At 50.7% G+C, this 12721-nt stretch overlaps 1 protein-coding gene across 1 annotated transcript in view; it reads right to left on the reverse strand.

The window, feature by feature from the left end:
• Window positions 1–12721, reverse strand: part of LOC145360920 (adhesion G protein-coupled receptor L1-like) — a 243217-nt gene that overhangs the window by 35061 nt on the left and 195435 nt on the right. The window contains exons 18-21 of the mRNA XM_080216426.1: window positions 10950–11078; window positions 3949–4045; window positions 3128–3256; window positions 1741–1758 (exon numbers count right to left, since the gene is read on the reverse strand). Coding sequence (XP_080072552.1) covers window positions 1741–1758; window positions 3128–3256; window positions 3949–4045; window positions 10950–11078 — 373 coding nt within the window. The remainder of the gene's footprint in view (window positions 1–1740; window positions 1759–3127; window positions 3257–3948; window positions 4046–10949; window positions 11079–12721) is intronic.

Genomic DNA, 12721 nt, shown 5'->3' on the forward strand with positions numbered 1-12721 from the left:
CTCTCTCTCACCCCCCCCCCCACAATTGTGTCTCTCACCTCCCCCCCCCCCACAATTGTGTCTCTCTTCTCCCCCCCCCCCCCCCCCCACAATTGTGTCTCTCTTCTCCCCCCCCCCCCCCCACAATTGTGTCTCTCTTCTCCCCCCCCCCCCCCCCACAATTGTGTCTCTCTTCTCCCCCCCCCCCCCCACAATTGTGTCTCTCTTCTCCCCCCCCCCCCCCCAATTGTGTCTCTCTTCTCCCCCCCCCCCCCCCAATTGTGTCTCTCTTCTCCCCCCCCCCCCCCCCCCCCCCCCATTGTGGTCTGTCTCTCTTCTCCCCCCCCCCACCCACCCCGCATTGTGGTCTGTCTCTCTCTCCTCCCCCCCCCCCCCATTGTGGTCTGTCTGTCCCCGTTTCCCCCCCCCGCCATTGTCTCTCTTTCTCTCTCTCACCCCCCCCCCCAACAATTGTGTCTCTCTCTCTCACCCCCCCCCCCCACAATTGTGTCTCCCCCTCCTCCCCCCCCCTCCCTCCTCCTCTCCCTCCTCCTCTCCCTCCTCCCTCCTCCCCCCCCAGAGAGCAACTGCCCCGTGTCAGAGGAAGGGTCTGGGGTGAATCATTGGAAAAGCAAGGGGAGCGATTGGGAACGGGAATGAATTTTACAATGATTGGGAATGAAGTCATCACAGAATCCCGTCAATGCAGGAGGAGGCCATTTGGTCCACTCAGTCTGCACCAACTCGCTCTGACCCTGGCCCTAACCCCCACCCCACTAATTCTCCCCACCACCACCCATTTTGGGACACTAAGGGACAATTTAGCTGGGCTAATCCGCACATCTTTGGACACTATGGGGGAATTTAGTATGGCCCATCCCCCTAAACTACCCATCTTAGGAACATTAAGGGGCAATTTAGCACAGCCTATCCCCTTAACCCCTATCCGGAGATGAGGGGGTTGAACTATGAAGAGAGACTAAATAGACTGGGTCTGTACTTGTTGGAGTTTAGAAGGATGAGGGGGGATCTTATAGAGACGTATAAGATAATGAAGGGGATGGATAGGGTAGAGGTAGAGAGATTCTTCCCGCTTAGAAAGGACAGCAGGACTAGAGGGCACGGCCTCAAGATAAGGGAGGGGGGGGGGGCGCAGTTTAGATCAGAGTTGAAGAGGAATTTCTTCACTCAAAGGGTGGTGAATCTCTGGAATTCTCTGCTGTTGAAGTGGTGGAGGCTACCTTGCTAAATATATTTAAGTCACGGGTAGATAGATTTCTGATAGACAAGGGAATTAAGGGTTATGGGGAGAGAGCGGGCAAGTGGAACTGATCCACTTCAGATCAGCCACGATCTTATTGAATGGTGGGGCAGGCTCGAAGGGCTAGATGGCCTACTCCTGCTCCTATTTCTTATGTTCTTATTTGGGACTGACAGTCACACTGCAAATGGCTGTTGGCTTAGAACTGACTGACACACTGCAAATGGCTAAGCTGCCACTGAGGGGGTCCCATGTATTCATGCTCTGCTTTGAACCACAATCCATAGATCTTCCAACTTGAGAAAGCTGGTCAGAGAGGGTATCGGGGAGGCCATAATTGGAGTTCCAGGAGGTTTGGGTCGCCATAAACCCATGAACTAATTTGAAGAAATAATTTTAGAGAGAAGAGGGAGAAGCGATCATTAAGAAGTATTGAAAGACCCGCGTCTATAGTGTGGAACAGTTACATGCAAGAAGGAGATGCAGCTTAACTGGCGTACTTGTCTCTCTGTAGGTCCCTAGATGGCAGCACAGGGAGAGAAAAAAGACAAGAAACAATAAGATGGCAAAGTCAAATTCAATCAGGCATTTAATCAGAACATTAATTAAAAATGTAAATACATTCGAGCAGAGGTACAAGCTGATTGCCGCTAAGTTTAGTTAATTGTTTATTGTGTACACGGTCAGCTTTGGTGCTCGGATAGCCATCATTAATTTAACAGCGACATGTCACTCCAACAGCTGTGTTGGAGCCGTTTAGCATGGTCAATCCACCTAACCTGCACACCTCTAGGCTTGGAGGTTATTAATAACTCGGGGTAAACTGGCTCCAAGGGGATCATGTTGCGCAGGTATCTATCAGTGTCTGTACAAGATCATGTCCATTGGACTGCTTCCTACCATCCACTGACTCTGTCTACACTTCCCGCTGCCTCAGAAAAGCAGCCAGAATAATTAAGGACCCCACACACCCTGGATATTCTCTCTTGAATATTCTTCCCAGGAAAGTCTGAGGTCACGTACTGACCGACTCAAGAACAGCTTCTTCCCTGCTGCCGTCAGACTTTTGAATGGACCTACCTTGCATCAAGCTGATCTTTCTCTATACCCTAGCTTTGACTGTAACACTACATTCTGCACTTTCTCCTTTCCTTCTCTGTCTATACAGCGCACAAGAAACAATACTTTTCACTGTATACTAATACATGTGACAATAATAAAATCAAATCACAGTTAAAAGAAATCTCTGGACCTCATATTTTAACTTGTATATTTCCTAGACTTTTAGGGACCTGCAAACTTTTCAGCTGTAACAACTCCCAATCCTCGGTTACCAATAGGAGTCCTCCATTGCTAAATAACCAACACTTATTCTGACAGTTATAGGGAGCTTTGTTCCCTTAATCGTCAGCATGGGTGGAAGAACCTGTATTTAGAAAGTTCCTTTTGTTATCTCAAGACACCTGAATGCCCGTTAAGTACTTTTAAAATTTAGTCAGTGCTGTCATTTAGGTAAATGCAGAGGTTGATTGTCACACAGGATGGTACAGTGGGTTAGCACTGCTGCCTCACAGCACCAGGGACCTGGGTTCGATTCCCAGCTTGGGTCACTGTCTGTGCAGAGTCTGCGTGTTTTCCCCGTGTCTGCGTGGGTTTCCTCCGAAAGTCTGGTGAGGTACATTGGCTGTGCTAAATTCTCCCTCGTTTTAAATTCTCATAGCGCCGTCACCGTCCTCAGTGCTTTATGGAGTGAATGATGGCCGGTTTTGAATGCTAGGGTGTGCGACCTGGACAAGTGCAACTGTCAGGTGGATTTCCGAACCAGCAGAGGGCTATTTGGGGTTGTGTGACTGGGCTGAGGGGTCAGAAAGAAGTTGCGTTCCCAACCTGGTGAGCTGAAGACGTTGGGCGAGGGAGCGCTGTAGCCAACGGACTCGGCCAGTAGCGTGTTGTAGGGGCTGGCGCCAGAGCGAGGCTGCAGGACGGGATTGGTCAGCAGGTGATTTCCCATGGTTCCTAGAGGGGGGGGAGAAGAGAAACAGTATAACTTAGAGACAGGAGGAAGTGGGGTGGAGATGGGAGGAAGTAAGGTAGGCACACATGAAGAATTGAGGTGGAGATAGGAGGAAGAGAGGTTGAGGCAGGAAGAAAGTGAGGTAGGCGCACACGAGGAATTGAGGTAGAGATGGGAGGAAGAGACAGGAAGAAATGGGGTAGGCACCCATGAGGAATTGAGGTGGAGATGGGAGGAAGAGACAGGAAGAAGTGGGGTAGGCACCCATGAGGAATTGAGGTGGAGATGGGAGGAAGAGGGTTGGAGACACGAGGAATGGAGGTGGAGACGGGAGGAAGAGAGATGGAGCCAATTTTAAAACATTGGGGAGAGTTCGGGGCAGTCCTTCTCAAGCCGCCAAACTCGGTAGATGAACAGGGCTGAGTTGCCCACAATTCAAGGGCCAGACTGCAGAGAACGATGACTCTGACCCCTCAACCCCTCTTAACCATCCTCCTCACCCCATTGGTATGAAAGCATGCTGGCAACCATCAGGAACAGCTCTGTAATCTCCGTACGGACAACTGACCCTCCCCCATCCTCCTGCTGCCCACGACGCTCACCCCCAATACCCCACCCTACAACACCCACGGACACGTATCCACGTTCCGCGACCGAAGCCACTGTGCGTGGGGGGGGGGGGGGGGGGGCTCACCTCTGTTGAGGGTCGGAGTGCTGTTGATGTCTCCCGCCATGAAGGAAGATTCCGACTGCTTCCGCACGGTGTCGTTCCACATTCTCCGAATCCGACTCTGTAAGGGGAGGCCACGGTTCATTAGTTCAAGGTGTGAAAGTTTGCCACCAGTTGGCGGGGAGGGTGCGGTGGGGGGAGAGGGGGAAACCAGAGCACAGGTAGAGAGACAAACTGCAGTAACAAACCACAGCGAAACGTGAAACATGCTTGAACCGTCTTGGCTTCCATTTCTGGCACAAGATTATCCACCTGTGATCCCTAAGGATAATTTTTCAATCTTCAGCTACAGAGCTTTGGGCTGGGTACAAAGGGTGGGATTAGAAAAGGCAAGCTGGGTGTTCTTGGGCTGGTGGGGAAGGAGGGGCTGAATGGCCTCCTTCTGTGCAGTAACCTTTCCCTGCTTTTGTAGAATGAATATCCATGAGCAGTGACCTCTCTGAGAATTCCTATGAGAACTGAGATGAGGGATGATTTTCCGGACATCACTTGCCACAAATGTAGCACTTTTGAAGTGTTGAGTTTTTTTGACTGAAGGAAATGCAATGACCAAACTGCGCACAGGAAGCTCCCATTAACAGTAATGTGGGAATGACCAGATAATCTGTTGTTAGAGATTTGCCATCTTACCAAAAGAATTCTAAATGAATGAGAAAACGGGAATCATCCGAGCTCCCAGACACTATCTTATGGCACTCGGGGGGGCGGCGGGGGCGGGGGCGGGGGGAGGAATCCCAAATGTGATTCTCACCAGTAGGGGGAGTGGAGTGAGTCTATTCATGCTGGGAAGCTGGCTGCAGACTATTAGAGGGTGCTATTGTGCAAGCACCCTGATCTCCCATTGCACCGTGAACACACAAAGTGCACTGGGGGATTGTCACTTCCCCTTCCACACTCCCTCCCCTGGTCATCGTCCTACATCCTCGCCCCCCCCTCAACATCCACTGATTGCCTCCCCATTCATCACACCACCACCCCCCCAGCCTTCCAAACACATCCTTGAATGCAGCCCCCCAATTGCCAATCCCCCAAATGTAGCCCCTGCCCCAAATGCCACCCCTAATTCCCTATACCCCTGTTAATCACTGCCTCAGTTACCCCCCCCTCCACCCTGGCCGATTACTGCCCCTATAGACACCTCCCCAGATGACTATTGTCCCAGCAATTCCAACTCAGTGTGCGCAGCCTCTAATGGAGCTCCTACTTCCCCTCCAGGCCCTGCTCATTGCTTTCCTTTGGGCCCCACCCTGTGGCATTGCCCAGTGCCAGGTGGGCAGTGCCAGAGTGCCTGTCAGATGTTGCTAGGGTAGCAGACTGGCAGTGCCAGGGTATCTGGTGGGCAGTGCCAGTGTGTCAGGCTGGTCCTGCCCCTGACCAGCTCATTTCTGGGGGCCATATGTGATCCTTGCTGGTGAGGACATCCACCAGCATGGCGCTCAGACAAGTCTGGGCTCACTAATAATGTTGAAAAGAAAAATTAATATTTCAAGGGTAGGGTGCAAGGTTGATTAAGCTGGCCGAACAGGGCCAAGTAAGCGGTCTGGCAAGTCGGTAGCCTTTGGTTCAGGTATTAGCACCAGACACCAGGGACAGATTGTCACCTCTGCCAGATTATACCTTCGGATCTTTGACATTCAATGGAGAGGAGAGATTGGTTTAAAATTTGCATCTGAAAGTGTGGGTCAGTCTGAATTACATCTTTAGGGTTATGGACCTCAATCTTTGGACTCAGAGGGGCGAGCATTGACCATTAAGTCACAGTTGATGCTCAATTTGCATCAGGTGGTTCTCCTGGACTGTCTTTATTCCGATATCTATGCCATCATTATCATTTAGAAAGCCCCACCAATGCCTCTACTTTCTCAGGAGACTCAGGAAATTTGGCATGTCAGCTACGACTCCCACCAACTTTTACAGATGCCCCATAGAAAGCATTCTTTCTGGTTGTATCACAGCTTGGTATGGGCTCCTGCTCTGCCCAAGACCGCAAGGAACTCCAAAAGGTCACGAATGTAGCCCAATCCATCACACAAACCAGCCTCCCATCCATTGATTCTGTCAACACTTCCTGCTGCCTCGGCAAAGCTGCCAGCATAATCAAGGACCCCATGCACCCCGGACATTCTCTCTTCTCCCATCAGGAAAAAGATACAAGTCTGAGTTCACGTACCGACTGACTCAAGAACAGCTTCTTCCCTGCTGCTGTCAGACTTTTGAATGGACCTACCTCGTATTAAGTTGATCTTTCTCTACACCCTAGCTATGACACTACATTCTGCACTCCCTCCTTTCTTCTCAATGAACGGTATGCTTTGTATTGCGCACAAGAAACAATACTTTTCCCTGTATGCTAATATATGTGACAATAATAAATCAAATCAAATCCAATTCTTGGGTCTTCTCAGAAGCAAATGAATAAACATGAAATAACAGGTTATGGGAGGGCAGTGGGATTGTCATTCTTTTGCCATGATGTGTTAAGGGAAGGGGGTTAAAAATATAGCCATGAATCCTACTCCACGGAAGATGAAACAACCCCCCCAACTTGTTAACAAACACTGGTGACACCTCTGCCCGACTTGCTGATTCCCTTGGTATTGGTGCTTTGCCTACGGGTATCTATAACATTGCCACCTCAGTCTAATATGCATGGATATCTTGTCCCTTCATCTCAAATTTAATCCGCCTTGGGTTAAACCACTGTTCATTCTGATCTGAGAGTTCAGCAGCCCGAGGCTGCAGGGTCGACCCAGCAGCAGGCCCGAGGCTGCAGGGTCGACCCAGCAGCAGGCCCGAGGCTGCAGGGTCGACCCAGCAGCAGGCCCGAGGCTGCAGGGTCGACCCAGCAGCAGGAGTAAGGCTGCAATATTGCCCTAGCAACGGGCCTGAGGCTGCAGCATTGGCCTCGCACCAACTCCAAGCTGCTGAAAGGACATAGCAACAGGCACAAGGCTCCAGCATTGACCCAGCCCAAGGCTGCAGCATTGACTAGCAACAGGCCCAAGGTTGCAGCATTGATCTAGAAACGGGCTCAAGGCTGTAGCATCGACCTAGTAATGGGCCTGAGGCTGCAGCATTGGCCTAGCAACAACCCCAAAATGCTGCATAGACACAACAAGGGGCCCAAAGCTGCAGTATTGACCTAGCAACAGGCCCAAGGCTGCAGCATTGACCTAAGAACAGGCCCAAGGCATCAGCATCGACGTAGCAACAGGCTCAAGGCTGCAGCATCAGCCTAGTAACGGGCCTGAGGCTGCAGCATTGGCCTAGCAACAACCCCAAACTGCAGCATGGACATAGCAAGAGGCCCAAAGCTGCAGCAATCCTCCACGCTAATGGCTGCAGGTGGGTTTAACACCCCACCATCACACTGAAACAGAGCACCCTTCCCCTCAGCATTATGACAGCAGTAACTCTCATTGGGTGGCTCCTACCAGCAGGCATCGCACCTTGGACAGGGGGTGATCGACCATGATTAACCCGCCCTGGACGGAGATGCGGGAAAAAAAGCACAGTACAGAGCAGACACAAGGACAGAGAACTGCACTGCTAAAGCATGGGGGTGTCGGAAAGCGAGAACAATGCACATCACCACGGTTTCTCAGACGATGGCTCCCAGCATCCATGTAAATAAAAAATAAGGAGCAGGTTTTTAGATTCAAGAATGGCTGCCCTAGATGTTTAAAAATTTATTCTTTCACAAGATGCGGCTGTCGCTGGCTAGGCCATCATTTCCTGTCAGTCCCTAGCTTGGGAAGATGAAGGCTGAGCCGCCTTGAACGGCTGCAGTCCATGACGTGTAGGTACACCCACTGTGCTGTTAGGGAGCGAGTTCCAAGACGTTGACCCAGTGACAGTGATGGTGTGGTCAATATAATTTCCAAGTCAGGATGTTGTGTAGAGTTGAGTTCTTACCGAATAAAATCATCGTAGAATCTCTACAGTACAGAAAGAGGCCACTCAGCCCATCAAGTCTGCACCGATCACAATCCCACCCAGGCCCTATCCCCAAAACCTCATGCATTTACCCTAGCTCGTCCCCCCGACACTCAGGATCAATTTACCAGGGCCAATCAACGTGACCAACAACTGTGGGTGGCACAGTGGTTAGCGCTGCTGCTTCACAGCTCCAGGGTCCTGGGTGCGATTCCCGGCTCGGGGTCACTGTCTGTGTGGAGTTTGCACATTCTCCTCGTGTCTGCGTGGGTTTCCTCCCACAGTCCAAAGATGTGCGGGTCAGGTTGATTGGCCATGCTAAAATTGCCCCTTCGTATCCTGAGATACGTAGGTTAGAGGGATTAGCGGGTAATAATATGTAGGGATATGGGGTTAAAGTCTGGGTGGGATTGTTGTTGGTGCAGACCCGATGGGCCGAATGGCCTCTTTCTGCACTGTAGGGTTCTATGATTCTATGATCTTTGGGCCGTGGGAGGAAACCGGAATGCCTGGAGGGAACCCACGCAGACACAGGGAGAATGTGTAAACTCCATGCAGACAATGGCCTGAGCATAGAATAGAACTGTCAGGCGGGAGCTAAGGGCAAATAAAACCATACCGTGTCCCTCCCACTATCTCAGCTCTCATTGCTCTCTTCCATTAGCACTCGAGAGAGAAAAATTTGGGAGGTTTTCAGAGAAATAAAAGATGAAGCAGGCAGGGCAGCCTGGGATGAGGACTGTATCTTAGATAGCAACAGGCCTGAAGTGGCGGTATCGACCTAGCAACCAGCCTGAGGCTGCAGAATCCACTTAGCAACAGGCCTGAGACTGTGGTATCGAGCTAGCAACAGGTCTGAGGTTGCAGAATCCACTTAGCAACAGACCCGAGATTGTGGTATCGACCTAGCAACCGGCCTGAGGCTGCAGAATCCACTTAGCAACAGGTCTGAGACTGTGGTATTGAGCTAGCAACAGGCCTGAGACTACATAATTGACCTAGCAACAGGCCTGAGACTGCAGGATCCACCTAGCAATAGGCCTGAGACTGTGGTATTGACCTAACAACAGGCCTGAGGCTGCATAATCTACCTAGCAACAGGCCTGAGACTGCAGGATCCACCTAGCAACAGGCCTGAGACTGTGGTATTGACCTAGCAACAGGCCTGAGGCTGCATAATCTACCTAGCAACAGGCCTGAGACTGCAGAATCCACCTAGCAATAGGCCTGAGAGTGTGGTATTGACCTAGCAACAGGCCTGAGGCTGCATAATCTACCTAGCAACAGGCCTGAGACTGCAGGATCCACCTAGCAACAGACCTGAGACTGTGGTATTGACCTAGCAACAGGCCTGAGGCTGCATAATCTACCTAGCAACAGACCTGAGACTGCAGAATCCACTTGGCAACAGGCCTGAGAAGGCGGTGTCAACCTACCAACAGGCCAGAGGCTTCAGAATCTACCTAGCAACAGGCCTGAGGCTTCAGAATCCACCCAGCAACAGGCCCGAGGCTGAAGCATTCAGCTAACAAACGGCCTGAGGCTGAAAGTTCAGCCAACAATAGGCCCGAGGCTGAGAATTCAGCTAACAATAGGCCCAAGGCAAAAAAAACACGAGGCTGCAGCATTCTAGCAACAAGCCAGCACTGAAATATTGACCCAACTGGAATGTAGAGAACGGGGGTGGTGGGGGGGAGGGGTGGGATTTTCTGGGAAGTGGAGTGTATGTAGAGTGAGCTGCTTTTGAAGCCAGGGATAAATTTGATTGGTTTAATAGAACAATTGCTCCAGTTAATCTCTTTCTGTGGCCAGACAATACTGGTGGCCATAGGTCCACCAGAAGCACATTTTAGGACTGGGGTTATTCGCAATGTCAGAAGCAAGTGGCTCCCCAGTAGGGGAGCCTATTAGGGGGCAGTTTCTAGGAAGGCGAGGTTGTCACCAAACATTAAGAAAGGGATGCTGCATTAAGAGCAGATGAGGGACAGGGGCAATCAACCTCTCCCTAGTTGATGAAAAGACTTGCTCTTTTTATAGAATGATTTGCACAACATAAATACTGAACTTGTTGCAGTTGAGGCTGGTCAGTGTTTACACTGGGGCCTAGCTGGTCAGGCCTTACACTGGGGCCTAGCTGGTCAATGTTTACACTGGGGCCTAGCTCTCAAAGTTTACATTGAGGCCTAGCTCTTAATCTTTACACTGGGGCTTAGCTGGTCAGTGTTTACACTGGGGCCCAGCTGGTCAGCGTTTACACTGGGGTCTAACTGGTCAGCGTTTACACTGGGGCCCAGCTGGTCAGTGTTAACACTGGGGCCTAGCTGGTCAGTGTTTACACTGGGGCCTAGCTGGTTAGTGTTTACACTGGGGCCCAGGTGGTCAGTGTTAACACTGGGGCCCAGGTGGTCAGTGTTTACACTGGGGCCCAGGTGGTCAGTGTTTACACTGGGGCCCAGGTGGTCAGTGTTTACACTGGGGCCTAGCTGGTCAGTGTTTACACTGGGGCCCAGGCTGGTCAGTGTTAACGCTGGGGCCCAGCTGGTCAGTGTTTACACTGGGGCCCAGCTGGTCAGTGTTTACACTGGGGCCCAGCTGGTCAGTGTTTACACTGGGGCCCAGCTGGTCAGTGTTAACACTGGGGCCTAGCTGGTCAGTGTTTACACTGGGGCCCAGGTGGTCAGTGTTTACACTGGGGCCTAGCTGGTCAGTGTTTACACTGGGGCCCAGCTGGTCAGTGTTAACACTGGGGCCTAGCTGGTCAGTGTTTACACTGGGGCCTAGCTAGTCAGGGTTTACATTGGGGCCTAGCTGGGCAGGGTTTACACTGGGGCCTAGCTGGGCAGGGTTTACGCTGGGGCCTAGCTGGGCAGGCTTTACACTGGGGCCTAGCTGGTCAGGGTTGTATTGGCGCCTGATTGCGGAAGAACCGATCGTCTGAGAAAACGGAAAACAACACAATTTAACCAGACACGACCCTGTCAAAAAATGACCTTTTCAGCCATCCTCCTGCTCGCCGCAGCATTCTGTACCTGAGTACCAGTGTAGTACCGGCTACTGTTCCGGATGGTAGACGTCTTCAGGTTGCCGTGGGAGACGCCGGCAGTGGGGCGGCTGCAGCAGTGAGCGTGCCGCAGGCACTTACTGTACTCCTTGTGCACCTGGTGGGGGAGAGAGAAACAGAGAGAATGAAAATGAGGTTACAATGGATCAGCTCACAGTGTGCAACGTTCCTCAGAGGTATTGGACTGTGAGGCAAAAGGAACAGTTCATTTCAGTTGCGATTGGATGGATGTAGCTTGGAGGGAGATCTAGACCTCAAAGGCACCCACTCACCATGGCCAGAGCACCCACTTAGCCATAGCCCAGCCAAAAGCCCACCTATGTCTCTATTTTCTCAGAAGACTGAGGAAATTTGGCACGTCAGCTCTGACTCTCACCAACTTTTACAGATGCACCATAGAAAGCATTCTTTCTGGTTGTATCACAGCTTGGTATGGGCTCCTGCTCTGCCCAAGACCGCAAGGAACCATAAAAGGCCATGAATGTAGCCCAATCCATCCCACAAACCAGCCTCCCATCCATTGACTCTGTCTACACTTCCCACTGCCTCGGCAAAGCAGCCAGCATAATTAAGGACCCCACGCACCCCGGACATTCTCTCTTCCACCTTCTTCCGTCGGGAAAGAGATACAAAAGTCTGAGGTCACGTACCAACTGACTCAAGAACAGCTTCTTCCCTGTCAGACTTTTGAATGGACCCACCTCGCATTAAGTTGATCTTTCTCTAGAGCCTAGCTATGACTGTAACACTACATTCTGTACTCTGTCCTCTCCTTTCCTTCTCTATGAATGGTATGCTTTGTCTGTACTTCGCATAAAAATAATACTTTTTACTGTGTGACTATAATAAATCAAATCAAAGTGAAAGAAAAGTAAAGTTTGGATAAAGTACCTTCAAGACATCAGGATAACCCATTAGCTAATGAAATATGTTTTGAAGTGTAGTCACTGGGGGAACGTAGGAAACTCAATTGCCAATTTGAGTACAGGAAGGTTTGACAACACCAGGTTCAATTCCAACAAGTTGTGAGTCACTTGATGAAGGAGCAGTGCTCCGAAAGCTCGTGATAATAAATAAAGCTGTTGGATTTTAACTTGGTGTTGTGAGACTCCTTACGATGCCCACCTCAGTCCAACGCTGGCATCTCCACATCACTGTATATTAATACATGTGACAATAATAAATCACATCAAACCAGTCAGTGCTGACTTTGAGGCCTAACTCAATAGCATTTACCCTGTGGTTTAGCTGATCCTCAATGAACTTGGCCTCTGCTAGACCTTAGGACATAGAACATTCCAGCGCAGTACAGGCCCTTCGGCCCTCGATGTTGCGCCGACAGTGGAACCAATCTTATGACCCTCTAACTTAAACTATTCCAATGTTATCCATATGCCTATCCACTGACCATTTGAACGCCCTTAAAGTTGGCGAGTCCACAACTGCTGCAGGCAGGGCATTCCACGCCCTTACTACCCTCTGAGTAAAGAACCTACCTCTGACATCCGTCCTATAATTATCACCCCTCAATTTAAAGCTATGTCCCCTCGTGTTCGCCATCACCATCTGAGGAAAAAGGCTCTCATTGTCCACCCTATCTAACCCTCTGATCATCTTGTATGCCTCAATTAGGTCACCTCGTAACCTTCTTCTCTCTAATGAAAATAACCTTGAGTCCCTCAGCCTTTCCTCATAAGACCTTCCCACCATACCAGGCAACATCCTGGTAAACCTCCTCTG

The sequence above is a fragment of the Carcharhinus amblyrhynchos genome, chromosome 33 (assembly GCF_965287045.1).
Source record: "Carcharhinus amblyrhynchos chromosome 33, sCarAmb.v2.hapA, whole genome shotgun sequence".
In the NCBI taxonomy this organism is placed as follows: domain Eukaryota; kingdom Metazoa; phylum Chordata; class Chondrichthyes; order Carcharhiniformes; family Carcharhinidae; genus Carcharhinus; species Carcharhinus amblyrhynchos.